At 36.3% G+C, this 21,582-nt stretch overlaps 1 protein-coding gene across 4 annotated transcripts; it reads left to right on the top strand.

Annotated features, from left to right (window-relative positions):
* Positions 1–16,443: 16,443 nt before the first annotated feature.
* Positions 16,444–21,167, top strand: LOC145124395 (WW domain-containing protein). 4 transcript variants are annotated; one of them, XM_079059718.1, is made up of 9 exons: positions 16,444–16,659; positions 17,006–17,098; positions 17,575–17,699; positions 17,777–19,217; positions 19,329–19,408; positions 20,177–20,266; positions 20,350–20,423; positions 20,499–20,637; positions 20,869–21,167. In XM_079059718.1, the coding sequence occupies exons 1-9, from the start codon at positions 16,575–16,577 to the stop codon at positions 20,950–20,952; spliced, it is 2,211 nt and encodes a 736-aa protein (XP_078915844.1). In that variant the 5' UTR covers positions 16,444–16,574; the 3' UTR covers positions 20,953–21,167. The 4 variants fall into 4 exon arrangements, with proteins under 4 accessions (XP_078915844.1, XP_078915846.1, XP_078915847.1 ...); XM_079059720.1 differs by lacking the exon at positions 16,444–16,659 and having other exon boundaries at positions 17,048–17,331; XM_079059721.1 differs by lacking the exons at positions 16,444–16,659; positions 17,006–17,098 and adding an exon at positions 17,232–17,331 and having other exon boundaries at positions 17,395–17,699.
* Positions 21,168–21,582: the final 415 nt, after the last annotated feature.

The following is a 21,582-nucleotide window of genomic DNA, read 5'->3' on the forward strand; positions in this document are numbered from 1 at the left end:
CAGGCCTCGCCCAAACTGTGTGACGGACCCTGCCCGACATACAAAACCATACATAGAGACTACATCTTAGCTCCACTGATACATGCACATAGAAGCTTTACTATCGGGTCTACTCTACTAACTTCTATGTCTTAACATACATGAATATATATTATAACATATGGTATAGTGAGCTAACTCACCTGGACGATTTCACGGAAGATTAACAGCTTTCTAGCGATCCCACTGACGGGTAACGCGACTAACAAGTATTAACCTTTAATATTATTACTTATTAATCATTATGACAATCTGGTAATGAAAGCTAGATCTTTCACTAATCCTAACGAATACCGAGAGTTCTATCAAATAAGGATCGGTCAGGCCGGACAGTTGGGAGGTAGGACCATTTCGGCATATAGTTTTTCTGAAACCCAATAACCAAGTCAACGTGACCATTCTAGACACCTCTCCCATAAGTAGATTAATCAGTATTATAACTGGAATTGTTGATAAATCTTATTTATAGGTTCATAATAACGACTATGACTATAAACTCAAGTTACACTTGAATTGAGATAAGTACAACTTAACTTACAGAGATTTTAGCAAAAAATGGGAATTTCGCAGGCAGAACTTCGAAACCGAAAGATTCTATTTTCCGGGATCTCCGGGACTTCAAGGCTTAGTCAGATAACCCTACACACTAAGAAAATTTCGGTTCAATGAATGGAAATTCGAGAGGAAATGTTTGGAGGGTGTGAGGAACGAAATGGGGCTTCATAAACTATTTATAGGCAATTTTTCGAGGATGCACGCCGTTCACACCTACCAGGCATGCAACGCACTTGGGTGGTGTTGGAGGGTGCCACGTGTTACTTTCACGGTGGAGTGTTAGACGCGCGTCGCACGCCTTATTTATGTGTGCACCTGCGCGTGCGATTTAGAAAATTTTCAAAAATTCATAAATTCGTCATACGAGCTCCATTTTTTACGTTCTTTATATCCACACGTAGCTATTAACGATATCTACAACTTTCGTTTAGACTCTGTTGGCTAATTCTCAATTTATTTGTAAATCTATATTTTTAACAGACTTAGACTGTTAAACTTCGTTTAAAATTTGTAACGTCCGGTTCCCTGGTAAATTCTTTAAGTTCTTAGTTTTTAATTATTTTTGCATAAATAGTCATTACGTTGGTCGTAATTAAGTGTATGTGGGGTGTACCTCGTCGAGACTTGGACACAGGGTTTTCTCCCTAGTACGTTGGGTGTACCTAGAGTACGCTAGGCGTACTCGAGTCAGGGACAACCCCTAAATTTTGGGGTTTGGACCCTATTTAAACACCTTATAACCTCAAGGCCTTTCCCATCACCAACCTCCAATGTCCCAAAACAGTCCCCTCGAAACTATAGCCCCTTTTGAGAGAGTATTGAACCTATTTGAGTGAGTTGGTGTGTTTTTGTTTCATTTTGAAGAAAGAAGAATTCTTTGGAGAAGCATTGGGTGGTTTGAAGCTTGTAGATCCAGACCTTGCTCATCTTGATCATCATTCTGGAGTTATAAAGTCTCAAATTGTTGGTTCATCTCTTATATCTAATTAGTTAGGGTTTTTAGCATATTTTGATCCCTTGGGTTGATTCATGTGAGTATAAGTTACTCCAGAAGTTTAGGATAGTAGATCTTGATGTTTTTGAGGTCCCTAATGCATAAAAATAGCATCTTGATGGATTTAACTCAACCATGCATGAGTTGATGTTCTTAATATGGAGTTAGAAGGTTAGATTTTGGCTTTGGACTTCTCTGAGCCATGCAAAGGCATCAAGTTGATGACTTTATCATTTAAGTCATTCCTAATAACAAGATATATGAGTTGTACATTTGGTCTTAAAGCATTAAGTTCTTAAAATCGATTTTGGGCTTCTGAGGCGTACGTCGAGCGTACCTTCTAAGTATGTGAGGCGTAACATGCTTCACCCAAATTCCCTCTCGATCGTAGTCTTGTACATTGGGCATAAAGGTGGTACGCACGACGTACTCACCTGAAGTCCATTTGGGACACTTTGGGCCTTGGGTTAGTTTGGGCCATTTTGGGTCATGGCTTGTTGGGCCTAGGGTATGAAGGGTAAACGGGTCTTTTACCTTTTGTCACATCCCAAAAATCATGACCAAAAATTTCGTTTTAAACCATTAAATAAAACCATAGTTATCAAACCATTCCATCAAAACATGAGTCAAGTATTTCAAACATTATTATCAGAGTTCCAAATCTGTACATCAGAGTAAACATCCCAGGCTAAACATCATGGTGGGTGCAATGCAGTCATCCCGAGCTCTTCTTTCTGCAACTAGAAGTACCTGAAACCAAAACTGAAAATCATAAGCACGAAACTTAGTGAGTTCCCCATACTACCACATACCATACATATAACACATATACTAGCCCCCGCCCATTCCTCGGGCCCCGCCTAGCATCAAGCCCCACTCGGTATACAGATATGTTTCTTCCAGGGCCCGCCTGTCTCTGGGCCTCGCCCGCTATACACATATAAACTATATCATATAATCATACTAGCACATAAAGAATCATACACAATACTATATGCTCCAGTCCTAAGGCCTCGCCTATCTTAGGCCTCGCCCCTGCTCTGCTAATGATGAGATATGGAGCCCCGTCCATACTCAGCTAGTGATGAGATATGGGACCCCGCCCACACTCACCTCCCTACCAGGCACATACAAGTATCACACAGACAACAAGTATAATCAACATGCACATAATCATCGGGTACCACCCAACATCGAACCGTAGTCCGGAAGCACACATATAAACATTCCTCGGGCACCGCCCGGCATCAGACCTTGGTCCGGAAAACATACAATCATACATACAGGCCGAAATTGGTGCCTTCGACCCGTCCCTACATGAGGAGACTCACCTCGCAAAGCTGAATCTCACGGATAATCCCCTGGCTGCTAGCTGGCAAATCCCCGAACTGCTGATCCTTCGGCTCCCCTAGCTGCTAGTCATCATATAAACTAATTAAGTTCGGGATTCTCATAACTTAACCATAAGTCCTCACTGGGGTAAAATACCATTCTACCCCTCACATACTCTTGTCCAAAGATGAACTCTACTCAACCTTGGCCCAAAAAGGTAAACACTCTTACAAGGCCCAATTTCCAATTGGGCCCAATCCCTTCACATGGGCCTCAACCAAAGGCCCACTAATGCTTCTCTAGTCCAAATGTTCAATTCCAGATGGCCCACTAAGGCCCAAAGTAGCCAAGTCCAATGAATGGCCCAAACCATCTAGTACTCGCAAATAGGGTCTCGAGCCCTATGGTAATCGGGAGCTCCACAAGACCTGAACTCCCTGAAAGTCAGTGTGCGCGCCCCGATCATGGCCGCCACCTCGGTGCGGAATACGCTCCGCTTCTCATCCAGAAGCTCCAAAATACCCTCATTGACCGAACTAAAGATTACATAAGTCTGGTCTAGAATGGTACGTGTGATCTCAGACGAGATGAACTCCCTCGTCTGCTCGTCAAGCTGCCCGGCTCCAGAGCCCTAGCCTGATCCCTCACCAGTGCCTGAAGTGCCAACTTGTCTAGTGCGTAGCGTCACCATACTGAAAATACACCATGACAAACATCAATATACTTATCATAACTCGAGGGATCTCACATTCTACAAGTTTCATGGATTTATCTCGACCTTCCTTAATTCGAGTACGAATCCTATGCTTTCAGTAGTACGGGCCCATACTACCTTCCCCATCTATCTATACTTTCCTCAAGAACCGCCTCGACTCCACCAAGTCCCTTCTACTACTACTACTGCTGATCTCATGCTAAACTCATCCTAGGCTTGCCCTAGGCTAATCACCAACCCACTCTCCTCCATCAGATGCATAAGAAGTCCCTGTTATCTCCTCCTAACTAGCTCGTGAATACTATTACATATCACTAAGACTAGATAATTCTTCGAATGAGGGGCCCTACCCTACAACGGTTGGACTCAAACAAGAGCTGCGCAATAGAGCTAGACCCAACCTTCTGAAATTATTTAGTCCTCGCAATATGTAACTTAACATATTCATTTACTAGTTAGTAAAATATAACTAGAACTCCTAAAAGCACAAAGCAAGCAGCATTCAAGCATCGAGTAAGCATAATCAAACATATCTCATTCAGAGTAATGTGTACTAGCATGTGGTTCATAAAGTTGGGATACATATAACAGGCACATAAGGCATCATTCCTAGATCCTTAGTCCTAATCAAGCTTGCAATTCTCATAAAGTTGATACACATATGATAGGCACATAAGGCATCCTTCCTAGATCCTTAGTCCTAATCTAGTATGCAGTTCTCATAAACATATCATAACATAAACTTGTATGGGTAATGTGGGACTACTTACTTGAGCTCGGCTGATTGCATGCACCATACCCTTTTCTCTTTTCAAAATTCTTTTCTCTTTTCAAATCTCTTTTATAAATGATTTTCTTTAGAAAAAATTTCATACCGATTCCTTAGTTTGAGTTCAGACACACCCGTGAGCGTATCTGAATCCCTCAAACCAAGGCTCTGATACCAACTTGAAACATCCCAAAAATACTTTCCGAAAATTTCGTTTTTAATTATTCATAAAACCATAAATACCATCCATCATCTAATAAAAACATAAGTAATGTATCTCAAATCATCACCATAAAATATTGCATCAAAATCATATGTCAAAATATCATAGTCTAAGACATCCCAGGCTGAAACAAATGGTGTGTGCACTGCAATCATCCCGAGCTCTTCCCTTTGCTACCGGAAGTACCTGAAACCAAAACTGAAAACTGTAAGCACAAAGCTTAGTGATTCTCCCCAAACTACCACATACCATACACATAACATGCAACTAGGAGATACGGGCCCCGCCCACTCTCATGGTGATTCGGGCCCCGCCCACACTCCGCTATCTAGGAGATTCGTGTTGGATTAGTGTCTAAGTCCATAACTATAATTAGTAAGACTTGACCCGACCCGACATGATCCATTTGGGTTGCATGGCATCGGGACAATTGGATAGACAAGATGAGGAAAAATGATACTAGTGATTTATATTAATATATTATAAGTTCTAATATATTAATATATAATCATATTATTTAATTAGTATTGATCAAGAATTAATTTATAATTAATCAAGTGATCAAAAGGAACTAATTAAATATGGACTCTAAGATATATGTGTGTGATGAGCCAAGTTCATTTAGGTTGGGCTAAGCTTTCATGGATAGTCCATGAAGTGTTTAACCCATGGATCATATGAAATGAAAGGTCATGGGTATTAGGGTTTAACCCTAATCTCCACACAATATAAAGATGTCCTTGGTTGGTGAAATTGGCACTAGTGTGTGTACACTAAAGGGCAAGGCCGATTTCACTAGAGAGAACCAAAGTATCCTTATTCTCAAGGTTATTCCAAGTGTTCATGGTGTTGTGTGAACCATTTGAGGTGTCACACTTGGGGCACTAGGCACTCAAGCTTCATGAAGACAAGTTACATCAAAAAGGTATGTCTTCTATCTATTTTATTACCCAAGTATATGATATTTGTATGCTAGTATAGGGTAATATCTTGGAAACTTCATATTTGCATGTATAATAGAGAAAACATAGATCCAAGGTATTTAGGGTTATATGTGCACCATAGGATGTTGTAGTATACTAAAACCCAACTTTGATTTTCAAAGTTGGAAAAAAAAAAGAAAAAAAGAAAAAAAAACATGAAGTTTGTCAAATTTTAAGATAATTACTTGTTTTGTGAAAAACTAATTATTTGTAAAATTTGAATCATTTGCTATATGAGTTGAATTAGGTCAAATTTAGTAAAAGATAAAATGATATGATTATTTTATTAGTTTTAAAAGTTTGATCTAAATGTTTTAAGGAGTTACAAATTTTATCATAAAATTTTGGAGCTCAAAAAGTTTTTTTTAAAGTTGTGATCTTATGTGTTTTGAAACCTCCATAAGTTATGAATATGAAAAGGTTTTAAAAAAAATTGATTCAAAGTTTTTTATGGAGTTACAAGTGTTAATGTTTTAAAGAATTCCATAACTTATTCTTAAGTTATGGAACATGAAAAGTTTCATCATAAAACAAGCATTTAACTCCATAAGTTATGGATTACCAAAAGTTCTATGTTTCCTTGATTTATGAGTTAGTTTAGATTAATGGAAAAAAATTTGTGTTTTAGTTGTTTTCAATCCTAATTAATCTAAAAGTTGTTCATAAAATATGTTTTTTTGTAACTTGTCCTCAAGTTATATGAAAAGTCACATTTATGAATCTTAAAAACTCATAAATATGCCTTAGGTTACAAAAAAAAAATGAAGAGTCTTTTCTTATAAATAGTTTTTATGGCTCCATAACTTGTTCTCAAGTTATGGATGTCCAAGAGTCTCTTCATTAAAAGTTTTAAAGCTTTACTTAAAACTCATAAGTTATGAAAATCCAAGAGTTTTGAATAGTTTCAAAACTTGCCCTCAAGTTTTGGAATTTGAAAAGTTTTCTCTAATGAATACTTTAATTCCAAGTTAAGCCCTTAGAATTTTAAAAGATAAAATTCAACCCTTATACTTTATAATATTATAAGTTAATAATATTTATATATATGTATAAGAGCAAGTCGTCTTACCATTAGTAGGCCTCATTCACGAAGTCGGTCTATAAGGGGGGTATAAGGTTGTTGCCTATAAAATGACACCTTAATGGGTGTCCACTCTCACCCACCGCTTCCTTGACTGGTGGAGGGTCGTTAGCCGAACGGGTAGGACAAGGACTATAATTCTCCCTTCATTAAAAGTATAATGATAAATACTAAGTAACTAAACACTTATAAATTTACAATCTTAGTTATTTAGCAAAATGTGAATAAGGTGCTAATCCATGAAATTACACTTTGCACTTTGTTTAAACCGTTAGTGGAGCGTGTGTGGTTAACCGGCACACTAACCTGGATTTAACAAGGTAGGCAAAGGGTAACTTAATATTTATCATAGTATCGGTGGAGCTCGTGTGGTTAACCGGCACATCGATTGAGGGGTAAATATTAAAGGGTACCAAGTAAATTTGCATGGTTACTTCACACCTTGTTTTGTGATCCTCGGCATCCCAGTCACAAAACCTGAAGGGCACACTCGAGATTGAAACATGCCATTGAAAAGTTCAATGAATCTCAAAAGATCTAGGAGTTTCAAATCCAATTAAAACTTAATTATATTTCGTTTTTCATGGTGGAAATTCGTAAATCGTCATTTACCTACCTTCAACTATTTTATAACTCGGATTACGGCATCCCTCTTCCAGTTATAAATAGGTCGTTGGATCCTAGCCTTAATATTTCATATTGGGTGTTATATTAAGGACTTTGAATCAACTATCTTGAATATCTCCCAAAAGATGTCTAGCTCAGACATCTATGATCTTCCCAAATCTCTTGGAACTTTACTTCCTCCACCTCCTCTAATTATTCTCCCTAACCCACAAGTTCAAGGTCACTCAAACCCTATTGGCAAGGCAAGGTCTAGGTGTGATCACATCTTGGAGATGAAGTCACATATTGACAAGCCGGGAGAGTTGGGTGTCAAAGTCTTGAGAAAGTTGGATGTTCAATCACTTTCTAAGTCACATAGTGAGTTCCTTTGGGACTACTATGAAACAGACTATGACATGTACCATAATGATCATATCTATTTGCTTGGTGCTACTGAATCAGCAATGATTTGGAGGACTAGTAAAGCAAATTTGATTAGAAGATCAACTTTCCAAACTTCCATGGACTTTGAAAATGGTAACATTGGATATCCAGAAAAGCTTTCGCTTCCCAATGGAAAGGGATTGGTCATAGTTAACTCGGTTGACCAAATGGTAAAGAGAAAGGCAAGTCTATGATAGTACAGTACACCATTCCCAAAGAGTCCATATGTTTCTCTTGCCAAAGGAAGGGGCATTGATTGCGAAGCTGCCTATTTACCTGAAAGATCATAAGGTTGATCAAGTCAAGAAGTTTGACTCTACTTTAGGTAAAGTCCACTATCTAACTTTGTTAAGTTTCTATTCTGAGATTCTTGTTGCATGATGTGACTGGGTCACATGTTGATGTTTTAAGAATCAAAGAAATGTGAAGAAACTTAAAGGAAGTATATGCTGATTCTGATCGCGAAGATAGATTTCGATCGCATGGTTTGGTGATTAGAATTTTTGAGCTACTTCTTAAGAGTTGTGATATATTGCTTAGGAATAGATAACAACAAGTTTTTCATATGCATTTGCATTGTAAGGATAAGTTTCTCCGCAAGTTTTAAATAAAAGAAAATTTTGTTTTATTTATTTTAAATATCCTTACAAGTGGCATTTGTGAAAAATGGTTGTTTATATGATTCCATTGATAGCAATATTTGAAAAAAAATGGACTTGATTCTTTCGTTTGTGGTAGTGTCATAATTTACCAAATAAAGAAAGATTCTCATTCCCAAGGCTTCAGTTGGATAGAAACTTGGAATCATGCAAGTTGAATAGTATGATGAATGAGAACTTTCAAGCATTGGAAAATTAAGACTTGTTCACATGGATGTGTGAATCAAGTGAAGGACTAAAGGGATCGAGTACACATTCTTGTGCACTGGTCATGTCCACCACAAAGATCGATAAGATTATTCGTCATGATTTACTAAAGTTTAGTAAATATGGTTATACTTACAAGTTTAAGTATAATTCTAAAACATTGGAAAAGTCTCAATGTATGACAGAACGAATGGGAATAATCAACTTAGGCAGAAAGATAAAAGTTTCTCAAATCTGAAAAGATGGGAGAGTACTTTAGTATCAAGTTTTGTGATCATCTTAATGATTAAAGAACCATATCACAATTGGTCTTCTAAGGACATCTTAGTGCATTTTTATGGCTAAGAAGAGGAGTCATGAATTGTTGAAATGGTTAAATCAAGAAGATGAGTCATACCTCGTTCCAAAACAATTCTTAGAGTCATGCTCCAAGATTGTAATTTGAGTGACACATCTTAAAGAAGGATTATTAACACTTGTCAAATGTAAGAGTAAAAGTGTCCTACTCTTGTACATTTGAAATTGGTAAGTTGTGATGTTTTGAATAAAACAAAGACCAACTTAGGCCAATTGTGTGAAGTGTTTGTCTTGATAAAGAATCCGCACTATTCCTTGAATATTTGACAAGAGAGTCTTATATGTCAAGAGGACAGTGGGAGTCTTAAAGGTCTTGAAAGTCTTAAGAACTAATCAAGAATAAAACTTGAGGTTCTTCACTAGCACACGACTTGAGGTTTATAACCTATTGTGTTGACATATTTCTATTTCTGTGCCCATTCCAGTTAAAGTTGTCTTTGCATATGAGTTCTTAGAGTTCTCAATTGGTTGCATAACAACTTGGAAGCAATGGCAGACCCTTGAGCTGCCAGGTGGTAAGAAATTAAGATTGAGTTCAGTCCATATGTGTTTGGATTTGTCATTATCCTTGTCTTGTGACTATGGTTTTGACGATTCACATGGATAAGAACACATACACCATAAAATCTAAGGGTCATAAGGTTTCTATCCGATTCATGAAAATGATGGTGAGGAAACACTTCCACCAAGTAGATTTGAAGCAGATGACAAAAGGTCTAAACAATTGAGACTATGATTACGGCATCCCTTTTCATAGTTCTGAAATTGTTTAGACACACATGCATGCTATCTAAGGAAAGGTGTATGATTTTGATAAAGTCTTATCAAGGCAATCTCGTCTTAGAAATCTGAACTTTGGTAAAAAAGTCAGCAAAGTATTGACTTCTAGAAGTCCAGCTGATTTCTGAATATGTGTCAAAGCTAGTGGGAGCATAAGTGTTATGCTAATAATCATCATGTTAGTGGGAGCATGATAATTATTGTTAGTGTTGCAAGTTAGCAATGTTAATTATAGAAAACAAAAGTTTCAATTCGTGAAGTTGCAGGGGTTGAAAAAGTTGTTTTGCTATAATTAAGGGAGAGGATATACTTCATTTCAGTTCTAAAGGCTTATATTGAGATTTTAATCACCTTTAGTCAAGAATATATATGAATTTCATGTTGGATTGGTTCAAATTAAGAAAATTCTATAATTGCGTTCTCAAAATTTGATTATGATTACGACATCCCTTTTCATAGTCAAAATTTGAGAATATGGCAAACAAAAAATTATTATGGCAAAAGACTGGTCTAGAACCATGTCTTTATGTGAAACATCATGAATCGTGTCTCATTTACTTTGGGTACAAGATCGATTACATGTGCTATAATATTTATCCTTTCTGAATTTTCCAAATGCCTTGGGGCATTAAGGGGAACAATGTCTAGAATTGGATATGACTAAAGTGATTAAGCAATTGTCGAGGACAATCTAAGGTTTACCAAAGATTGGTTGCTCAAGGACAGTTGGAAGTATACTGTTAATATTGGAAGGACCATATTGACATAGTCTGAAAAGAGGCAATTCTTGTTCAGAAGTGGTAGTCAAAATGGGAATATAGAGTTGTCTCCATAGATGGAAGCAATATGTGTAAGATTAGAAAAAACTTAGTGCAAGAAGCATGTTCAAAGCAATGCATACTTTGAACATAAGGCTTTGTGTCCATGGAGTAGGTCTTCATTGGAATACCCTGTAATGGTTGTTGACAAGCCTTTGTGACTTTGTACACATTCATTGCAAGAGGGTAGTGCATTTAAGTTTAAAATCTAACAAATTTCGATTTGGGAGTGTGAAATTAGAATCATTGAAAGTTTGGTCAATTGGTTTATTTCACAAAAGTAAGGATCATAGACAAACATAGAGTGCATACTTGGTGTATGGCAAAGCTATTGTTTAGAAAACATAGTGTACATGCTTGGAGCATGGGACACCTAGTGTTTTAATTCAAGTATAAAGTTGATAAAACCGAAACAATGAATAATGAGTAATCAGTATGGTGATAAATAGAAAGTGTTTTATTTATATTCATAGGTTTTGATACCATATTAGATTCATTTGTTCTTGTGTTTCACTTTGCATGTTTTGATTTCCATAATAACTAGGTTATTCTTCCGGAATGACTAAGTTATTCAAAACCATCCACAGTCGGTCATATGTTGGAAGTAGATATGAATCAAGACTGTCATGGGTTGTCTTGTAAAGGTCTAAGATGTTGGACAAAGTGGTGCTACAACACTCATGAGTGCTCATAAGTTATGAGTATTGGATTCAACCCGCGCTCATTTGAATCACTTCATGGATTTTATCACGAGTGATCATGAGACGATAATATCTTATATTCTTCAAACCTACAGATATGAGTTGTTACTATGAGTTGGTTGTACATTGATTGCATGAAACCGCATTGGTAACTCGATGTTATAAAACGTGCTTTTGTGTATGATTCAACAAGTAGTAGAACAAGCCTTATGAGTCGAAGTTTATCCATTCCTTTTACCTTCGGGATAAAAGCGATATCTGTGGGCCCCTCGATGATTTAATGATGACACATGTGAGTGCTTGGCCAAGCCAGGACTGATTTGATCTGTTCAATCAGTCAGTCGTCATGAATCGGAAATCGGGAAACAACAAATGGACATATAGAATGATTTATAATCTATGTCTCAGTCCATATGATATCTAGAATGGAGGAATATATGATCCCTTATCTAATGGACAAGTCATTGACAAAGGTCAGAGTTCATCGGCAAGGTCAGAGTTCGACAAAAGCTTTTGAGAGCTACGATTGCTAGTCGGGGTTTGAAGTCATACTCAATAATAGTTTTAGACTTATCTAAGTGGGAGACTGTTGGATTAATGTCTAAGTCCATAACTATAATTAGTAAGACTTGACCCGACCCGACATGGTCCATTTGGGTTGCATGGCATCGGGACAATTGGATAGACAAGATGAGGAAAAAGGATACTAGTGATTTATATTAATATATTATAAGTTCTAATATATTAATATATAATCATATTATTTAATTAGTATTGATCAAGAATTAATTTATAATTAATTAAGTGATCAAAAGGAACTAATTAAATATGGACTCTAAGATATATGTGTGTGATGGGCCAAGTTCATTTAGGTTGGGCTAAGCTTTCATGGATAGTCCATGAAGTGTTTAACCCATGGATCATATGAAATGAAAGGTCATGGGTATTAGGGTTTAACCCTAATCTCCACACTATATAAAGATGTCCTTGGTTGGTGAAATTGGCACTAGTGTGTGTACACTAAAGGGCAAGGCCGATTTCACTAGAGAGAACCAAAGTATCCTTATTCTCAAGGTTATTCCAAGTGTTCATGGTGTTGTGTGAACCATTTGAGGTGTCACACTTGGGGCACTAGGCACTCAAGCTTCATGAAGACAAGTTACATAAAAAGGTATGTATTCTATCTCTTTTATTACCCAAGTATATGATATTTGTATGCTAGTATAGGGTAATATCTTGGAAACTTCATATTTGCATGTATAATAGAGAAAACATAGATCTAAGGTATTTAGGGTTGTATGTGCACCATAGGATGTTGTAGTATACTAAAACCCAACAATTCGGGCCCCGCCCACACTCCGCTGTCTAGGAGATTCGGGCCCCGCCCACGCTCCACTGTCTAGGAGATTCGGGCCCCGCCCACACTCCGCTGTCTAACATGCATACAAGTATCACACATACAACAAGTATATCTATTCCTATCAAGCAGTCACATATCTATACTCAAATAATACTACGAAATTCGGGCCTCGTCCACACTCGGCTACTATGAGATTCGGGCCCCGCCCACACTCAACTACTAACGTATCACATATACGGGCCGACCTTGGTGCCGTAGACCAGTTCCTACTGAAGGAAACTCACCTCGTATGCTAGCTGTGAAATCTCGTGTGAGGAATCTCTGACTGCTGCTCCGACGACTCCCCGACTATCAATTTCATAATAACACTTAATCAAAATCTGATAATCCTTCTTAGGGTAAAATGACCATTTTACCCCTGGTCAAAGTCAACCTTCTGGTTGACCCAACTCGTCGAGTTGCTCCATCAACTCATCGAGTCCTAGAACCTGAAATCACGATCTAACTCGTCGAGTCTCTCCCTTGACTCGTCGAGTTCCCAGGCTACTCACAGTCACGATCTACCGATTTAACTCGTCGAGTCCTTTCACCGACTCGTCGAGTACTCGAGTTCTACCTTAAGCTAAAAAGGGACAAACTAACTCAACTCGTCGAGTCCCTCTATGGACTCCCCGAGTTCCTCTGTCTGATTGAGCCATCTCAAAGGATTAAGCTCCTACCCTTAAGATCTAAACTCCATACTTCACCTACACACTGGGAATACACTCTTAAGGGTAAAGTTTCCAACTTTACCCGTTTTTAGTCTTTCTTAATGGGTTTGGCTCAAACCCTAACTCTCTAGAACTTAGATCTTGGACCACAAGCCATAATATTCTAAACCAAAGCACACTATAATAGATCTAGGCCTTAGACATCAGTTGGACACGTAAAGTTCCAAGCTTCCTTCCATGTATGGCCTTTTAGGGCTAAAAAGACCATAATAACGCTTTTAAGCTTGCATGGGGCTTCCATGGTCATAAAGTTTGCACCTTTATGCCATGGAACCCCTTCTAGATCCCATATCTGAAATGTAAGTCAATTGGGACGTCCAAATCCCAAAGATCAAGGTTCTTGAACTAAAACCCTCATAAGAATGGAAGTAAGTAGATCTAATGAATGAATGATCAAGTTAGAGACTTGATTACCAGAAAGTGATGAGGATGGAAGGAAATCCCTGGATCTACTATCTTCTCCTTGAACCTTCTAGCTCCTTCTTCTTCTTCTAGCTTCAAGAACACACAAAATCACTCAAGAATGGCTTACACACTCACAAAATGCTCTAGGGCTTTGTGGATTAGGGTTTAGGGCTTGGAGGCTAGAAATGAGGCCAATGGGTGGGGGTTAAAGAGCTTAAATAGGGTGCAAAACCCCGAAATTAGGGTTTCACTCTGGCTAATCTACTCGTCGAGTCAAGGGCTCTTGACTCGTCGAGTAGATAGCTCAAACCCCGCGCATAATTAGCCCTCTACTCGACGAGTTAGGGCCACAAACTCGTCGAGTTCCTCTTGCAAAATAAATAAACAAATGAGTTAAATGCATACCAGGAAACCAGGCGTTACAGATGAAGCGTCATGGCGGGGCACAAATTTTAGTCAAACGACGTCGATTATGGGGGCTCATGTTAATACATTAGATCACCTTAGGGTATTACTACTATTAGGGACACCTTATAATGGTAGATAAAATACGTTATGATCGTTAGATATCCTACAAAGATAGTAAATTAGGATAAATAAAATACATTATAGTAAAATATAAGATAGGATGGTTAGATATCCTAAAAGGTAGTAAGTTAGGGTTGATAAAATACTTTAGGAAAAATTTTTCCGAAAGAAAAAAGATTCTTAAGCTAATACAACCAAATAAAAGCTGAAACTCTGAAAACCTGTGCACTCATCAACATTATGTTGACGTTTTCAAAATCACATGTATTCTCAGGGAGATGAGTGAGAACGAGGATAGTCGTGTAAAGGAAGATGATGATAGTTGTGTTAAGAAGGAAGATAATTTGTATGCCTCGACCCAATCTTCCCCACGTTCGCACCGTCCGACTTTTCCGCCGCCAGCCGGGAGTGTGACCGATACACACTCCCTCCTTGATATAAAACATGGAGTTCTCTATAGCAAATTGAAGGTAAATTTGTTATTCACATTAACATTGGAACGTTTACAAACAAACATCAGTCCTTAATGCAATCAATGAAGAAGTTAGCAAATTAATGAAGAAGTTAGACCAAAGGGCTTCTAGCTTAGCGGTGTCCGGTGTTGTCCTCCCTCCGTGTGGTTGAGGGTTCAAGTACAACAATGGACATAGATGAAATAATTTAGGTGTAGTTTAGTATATTTGCCGTTTCAAAAAAAAAAGTTAGCAAAGTAGACAATCAACAATAGAGAATTATTTACTAATCAATCATACTTTGTTTTATTTCTTTTACGTGTCACATAGCAACACATGCGTATGTTTTCTTTCAATAAACTTTGTTTTATTTCTTTTTCTTTTGACTATTTCCTAAAACTGTATCAATTCGTGATATGTTGTTTTGTAAGAAAGAAGACAACTTTTTGGTGACAAATGCTTAAGTTGTTTCTTTTTCTTTGTCATGGATAATAAATGTGATGAGGTTTTTGCTTATGTAGTTAAAAGACCTTTCTCTGTGAAGTTATTTTTTGTACTAATATTATTGGCAAGTTATATATCGTATTAGAAAATAAAAAATAAAATACAATTTTCTGGTTGTTCTAAGTTTCAACTTTGGTTATGGTGTCATAAAGTGTAACATTGACATTTGTTTCCAATATTTTTTTGTGTTTTTTTTAGGACAATGATTAATGTGGGCTTTTAGACAAATGGACATGTTGGTACACAAAATTTTTTCTCTATACATAATAATTACACTTTATAAAATTATAAAATAGAATATTTTAAAACATAATTTATTATGTATCGAGAAAAATTATTGTATATGAAATATACAAAAATATATAAATAATCAAATAAATCTAAATAGATATAAGCAATTACTCAAATTAATACGACGTTAAGTTATGCAAAATATGCAATGATTGTTTTCAAAAAAATTTATTAGTCTTGCTGTATGAATTATATTTAAGTTGTAAAAATTAAAATTATTTAAATTTAAGAAACAAGTTTATTTAAATTTCGGTTATTTTAATAGTGCAGACTTTAAAAACAATATTCTTCTTGCCATTTAGGTCCCCTCTTCTTTTAAGATATCGGTAAATATAATCGGTAGATTGTATATATTCAGGGGGTGTTTGAGATATCTTTTCTAGCCTTAAAGTCTTTTTAGAAAAGAACTTTTTGTAAATTTTTTTTTTCCAAAAGTAAATGATTAAAATGTGTTTGGATGTAAAAAATGCAAAAGTTGCTTTTGAAAAGACAAAAGTTCCAAAAGTCAGATTTTGTGACTTTTTGAATTACCTTATTTTTCCTTTAGCGAAAAATTGTTTTCAAAAGATCTTTTTTACTTTCCAAACAGCTTTTCAATATTTTTGACCTTTTGAAAAATTGTTTTTAAAACAATCCCAAACACCCTCTTAACCTCTTAAAACCAAACAAGGCCTTAATAAACTTTTTAACAATAAAATAGCAATAATATAAGCCGGTGTAGTGGTGTACACTATTTTATGGGCCAAATGACGTTAAGACCAATATCTCTTTGGGCCTTGGGGCTTCGATAGCCCATAGAAACTCCAATAAAAGCCAAAAGAGAAATCTTTATAGTGTATGGACTATAAATATAAGCCAACGCAAAGAAAACAGAGAGTATCGTCTTATGCACTTGATAAAGTACACGATCTCCTCTGCGAACAAACTAGCCCTAGGTTAAAATTGGACAACGAGATTTCATCATATTCAGAAAGTTTGCCAGTGGAACTTTTTAATTCTTCATGGGAAAGAGAAAGGAGCGTAGACTGGCGGCGAAGACTGCAGTTAATAGAAGAGTAAAACTCGATCTTATAGCGGAACCCTCTGGTAATCGTGTCGTATGCTCCTTCTACCTGTTTGAATATTTCGATTTCTGTAGTTGATTATCTATATAGTTAAATGACGTAGCGTACAATTTAGTTGTTGAGATTGCGAAGACGATTAGTTAATTTCTTATTGTTATGCAATTGGAGCTAATCTTTGAGACCGAGTTAGCGATTTATTCGAATATATTCCGACGGTTTTAGCTCCCGCCCCAATCTTGTTTGGAAATTCAAATTTAGATTCATCAAAGATCATGAAAATTTAAGCTTAAAAGATTGATGATTTAATGCCAGGGCCTGTTTATATCAAAGTTGGCTTTAATTTTCATTGTCTTTACTGATTTTTATAGGAGATTTTGGTGATTCGTCCAACAAAGAAGACGTTGAAGGTGGCGGCAATTCAAAAAATCATGCTGGTTCACCCAATTCACCATCTTCTTCAGGTGGGTTCCATCAATTTTTCTCCACGGACTGATCTTTGTAGAGGGCGTCATTGTATTGGTTGATGTTTACTTTAAGCAAGCCATGTTTGCTCTCCCAAGATATTCCTTTCAGAATGTTAGGTGGCTGTGGTATTGGGAACTCAATTGGTCATCTGAGCCTGTTCAACTTTGCCACAGTGTTTCTTTGATTGAAATTCCTCACATGTTACTACGACATTTCAACAAGACTTGTGGTTCGTATGTTTCTTACCTTTTTGTTTTTATTCTAAATTACTAACTCATTTTCAATGTTGCAGGTGGCAATTACAAAGTTCATTCGCCAAAATTAATCACATCTTTTTCACACTTGTTTTTGTTCTTAGTTTAGGCCAATATGAAGTATCTATTAGAAGATTAGTTGTAACTAACCACAGTCACACTCCCACATATTTTTGTTGTTCTGATGTTTGACATATTAGCATCTTTTTTTTTTTCAGGTCAAAAGCCAGAAAATCCTCTTTTGTTGCTTGGACAATATAGCGATGAGGAATTGGAGGAAGAATCTGGTAAAGAAATCAGCCATGATACTAGAGAGAATTCACCAGCCGAGCTTGATGAACAGGTGTGTTTTGGAATGTCTAGTTTTCAATTGGTTGTGGTAAATATATTTAAGTACCAATCATGCTTATCTTATGGCAGGTAAAGGCAGACAGTCATGAGGGTACAGAAGTAGATAAAGATGAAAATATTACTTCTGAAAAACCTGATCAAGAGAACAAAGAGCACTCTTCTTCATTGGATGTGGAAGAAAATGGTGTTGTTGAAGATGATATGGTTTTGCCATCACACAAAGACATGGATGAAGTGGAGCAGACAACTGTGTCATGGACATCCGACACACAAACAGAAAATACGGATTCAGGATGGAAAATGGTGTTGCATGAGGAGAGTAATTCATATTATTACTGGAACATTGCGACTGGTCAAACTTCTTGGGAAGTCCCTGTTGACCTGGTTCAAGGGAATGAACCAGCCTATGATCCTCAATCTGTTACAGAAGTTGAAGAGATGAATGTAACTTCTGATGATACACAACCAAATGATGGGCCCACAAAATCTTTGGTTTTTGAGGCCACTGACAATGACAGTTGTAGGCCAGAATTACAAGTGCAGAATGAAAACCATACAGATATCATGACCATGTCAAATGATGTGGCCGAGGGTAATTATGTCAATGCAATAGATGGTTTGAATAACGGGGAAGCCCACCATACTGATTCTTTACGTCTTTTGCAACTTGGTGAAAGTTTATCGGAGAGATTAAAATCCTTGGAAGGGGAAAGGGAAGAGATATCAAAGTTGATGATTGAACTTGATGTAAGGCTTGCAGACATTAAGTCATTAGTACCTTACGGATCATCATTGCTTCCTTTTTGGCTTCATTCTGAAAATCATTTGAGAAAACTAGAATCCGCCATCAACAATGAGATTCTAGAACATTCTCAATCACCAAATGAGGCAGAAAAGAAGGTAGAAGAGAACATGAATGAAGCAACTGCAAGTGAAAAAGAAGAAGAAAATGAAAATGAAAATGAAAATGCAATTCCTCAAGCAGATACAGATGACGACATGGATGTTGAAATGGAGGTTGAAGATGAACCAGTCGTCCAAAACAGGCCCCAATCTGAAGAAGAATCTGAGATTCCACCACCACCGAATGACGAATGGGTCCCGCCTCCACCACCGGATGATGAACCGTTACCTCCACCACCGCCAGATGAACAACCCGAAGCCACATTCCCTACACCACAAGCTTACTCATACGGAGGAGAAGGGGAACAATATGCACATTTTGCATATGGGGGTCCCGGTCCCACTTTTGAATACTATGGTCAACAAGTTGTGGCAAATCATGATTATTATGTAGATGCGAATGGAGCACCCCTCACAACCCTTTATTATGCACCAGTGGCTAACCCCCCATATCCAGGTGGAGGTGGCACTGACCCTGGAGAACATGTGGCATATTACACCATACAAGAAGGGTCTGTACCAATTCAGCCAGTGATTGGCAGTGATCCAGCAACTTCTGCTGTATCTGCTCCAACAGAACCATCAGTTCCTAAGGTTCAACCTAAAGGTAGGTAAATGTAGAATTATATAGATGAAATGATTCATCTAACAATATTAACTTTTTCTGGTTTCTGTCTTGTTTATTAAGTAGATGATGATTTTGTTTTCAACTTTACAGTTGTGCGAAATAAAAAACGAACGGTTGCTGCAGTCCCTGGTTTAAGATCCAATAAGAAAGTTTCAGGTTTGGTGGATAAGGTAAACTATATTTTAATGTCACTAAATAGTAACCAAGTTTTTGGTTTCTTCTTACCTAAAGGTAAAGGTAGCTACCTCAAAACTTTTTTTTTTTTTTTTTTTTTTTTTTTTTTTTAACAAGAAACTCATGCTTTATCTGCTACCTCATTCTACCACACGCTTACTTACATCATTTTTATTTTTTGATTTTTTATGTGTTTTATAAAAAAACATATAAGATTTAGTAGCAATCAAATGTTAAATATATCTTACGAGTTTTATAAATCTAGTAAAATAAAATTTCGTATCAATTACATATAAAACTTCCTTTTTTCTATTTTTCTAATATATAAGATCTAGAAATGTCATTCTTTATTAATTGTATCATACAATTACAAACAGATATTATATTTAATAATTTTAAGTAGTAGCAAAGACTTTGCAGAAAACCTTGTTGTTTTCATTAAAAAAGCATAATTATATTTATTACATTATCCTTATTTAAAGAATTTTTAGTTTTATTGATTACTGGTTAAAGTCGTATAAAAAATTTGAGGCTGCCTGGTGGAAGAAAACTGAAAGTTGGTTACTATTTGTTGAAGTTGTTCTAACACCCTAAAAAAGGGAAAAGTAGTTGCCTTTTTACTTTTTCATATAAGTGGAACTTGAGTGGTAAAACGGTTTTTAAAAAAAAGATGTCCCTAGGTTAGACAAACGTGAAATTTGAATACTATTTAATGACATTAATTTTTTTTGCATAATATTATATAATTATTTATATGATTGCAGTGGAAAGCTGTTAAAGAGGAATTACACGAAGAGGAGGAACCTGAAAATGCTTTAGAAGCTTTAGAGAAGAAAAAGCAACGAGGGATTGAGGTTTGCTGATTGTTTTTTTAAATAGTTTTAATGTGGTGAAAATAAATTTATTTGATTTGCTGAATTTGTTGAATGTGTTTCAGCAATGGCGTGCACAGCAGATTGCAACTGGAGAAGCCAAAGACAATGCTAACTTTCAGCCTCTTGGTGGTGACTGGTAAGCTAATAACCTGTTTTCATTTGACAATTCTATTTCTTTTCTATTTTGTTATAATTTTTTTTTTTTTTTTAGGCGAGAGAGAGTTAGAAGGAAGAGAGCTAAAAAGTCGATGGAAGCTGAAGATAAGGAAGCCAAGGGCACGGGCACTGTTGATACAAACCAAAAACCTGATCTTCTTCAACTTACAAAACAACTTCCATCCCCTTGGCAGGTGCTAAATCTTCCTATTCTTAATAATATATAATATTCTATATATATATATATATATATATAAAGTCATGTTGGTCAAACAGTTTCTAATCATATGTTAGTAAAGGTTTGGTTGTGATGATGATATTTAGTATATTAATATAACTGTTTATGAAATTAAAATAAAAAAACTGAAGAAGAACAAGTTATTATTATACTGTGTGGTTTTGACTGTTGATTGTGCATATGGCAGGCATATTGGGATGAAGCATCGAAGCAAGTTTATTATGGGAACTCAAAAACATCAGAGACTTCATGGACCAAACCTCAACCCTAATTCCTAAACTTAATTTTTCATTTTTCATTTTTCATTTTTCACGCAGCAGCTAACAATACTATTATTATGCACTGCACTTACTTTGTCTTTCTATTTACTTGGAAAGCCGATTTGTAAATTTTGTATTTTTTTTTTCCAAGTTTGACTGCTGGAGGGGTTTTCTCTTTTTGCCCCTTCTTGCCCTGGAAAAGCAGCTAGGTGGTTGGTTTGGTTGACATTGCGTTTTCTATTTCCCTTTCCTTTTACTTACTTTTATAATTTATGTGATGGATGATCTCATACTAATATTATTACAACAGAAAAAGAAATGGGTAATAACCTTTTTTCTTGTTTGTTTATTTAAACTTGGAAAAATATACAGAATTTTAAATAATGTTTATTTTCATGTCTTATGGCTTTGTCATTGAGAGGAAAAACAGTTTAATTTAATTTTTGTGTCATCTTAGTTAACTCATTTTTTTCTGAGTCTCACTTCAAAAGTTGAAAAAAAAGGTGTTTATCATTATTTGTTATCATAACTCGGTGTTAATTACCGACCATTTAATAATGGGTGGATTTAAAATTAAAAAAAAATACTATAATACTCGTGATATTAGGCAATAGATGGGTTCCAAATAGAACCAAAGAAGT

Source organism: Lactuca virosa, chromosome 7, assembly GCF_052849685.1.
Source record: "Lactuca virosa cultivar CGN04683 chromosome 7, Lactuca_virosa_CGN04683_v6, whole genome shotgun sequence".
Taxonomy (NCBI): domain Eukaryota; kingdom Viridiplantae; phylum Streptophyta; class Magnoliopsida; order Asterales; family Asteraceae; genus Lactuca; species Lactuca virosa.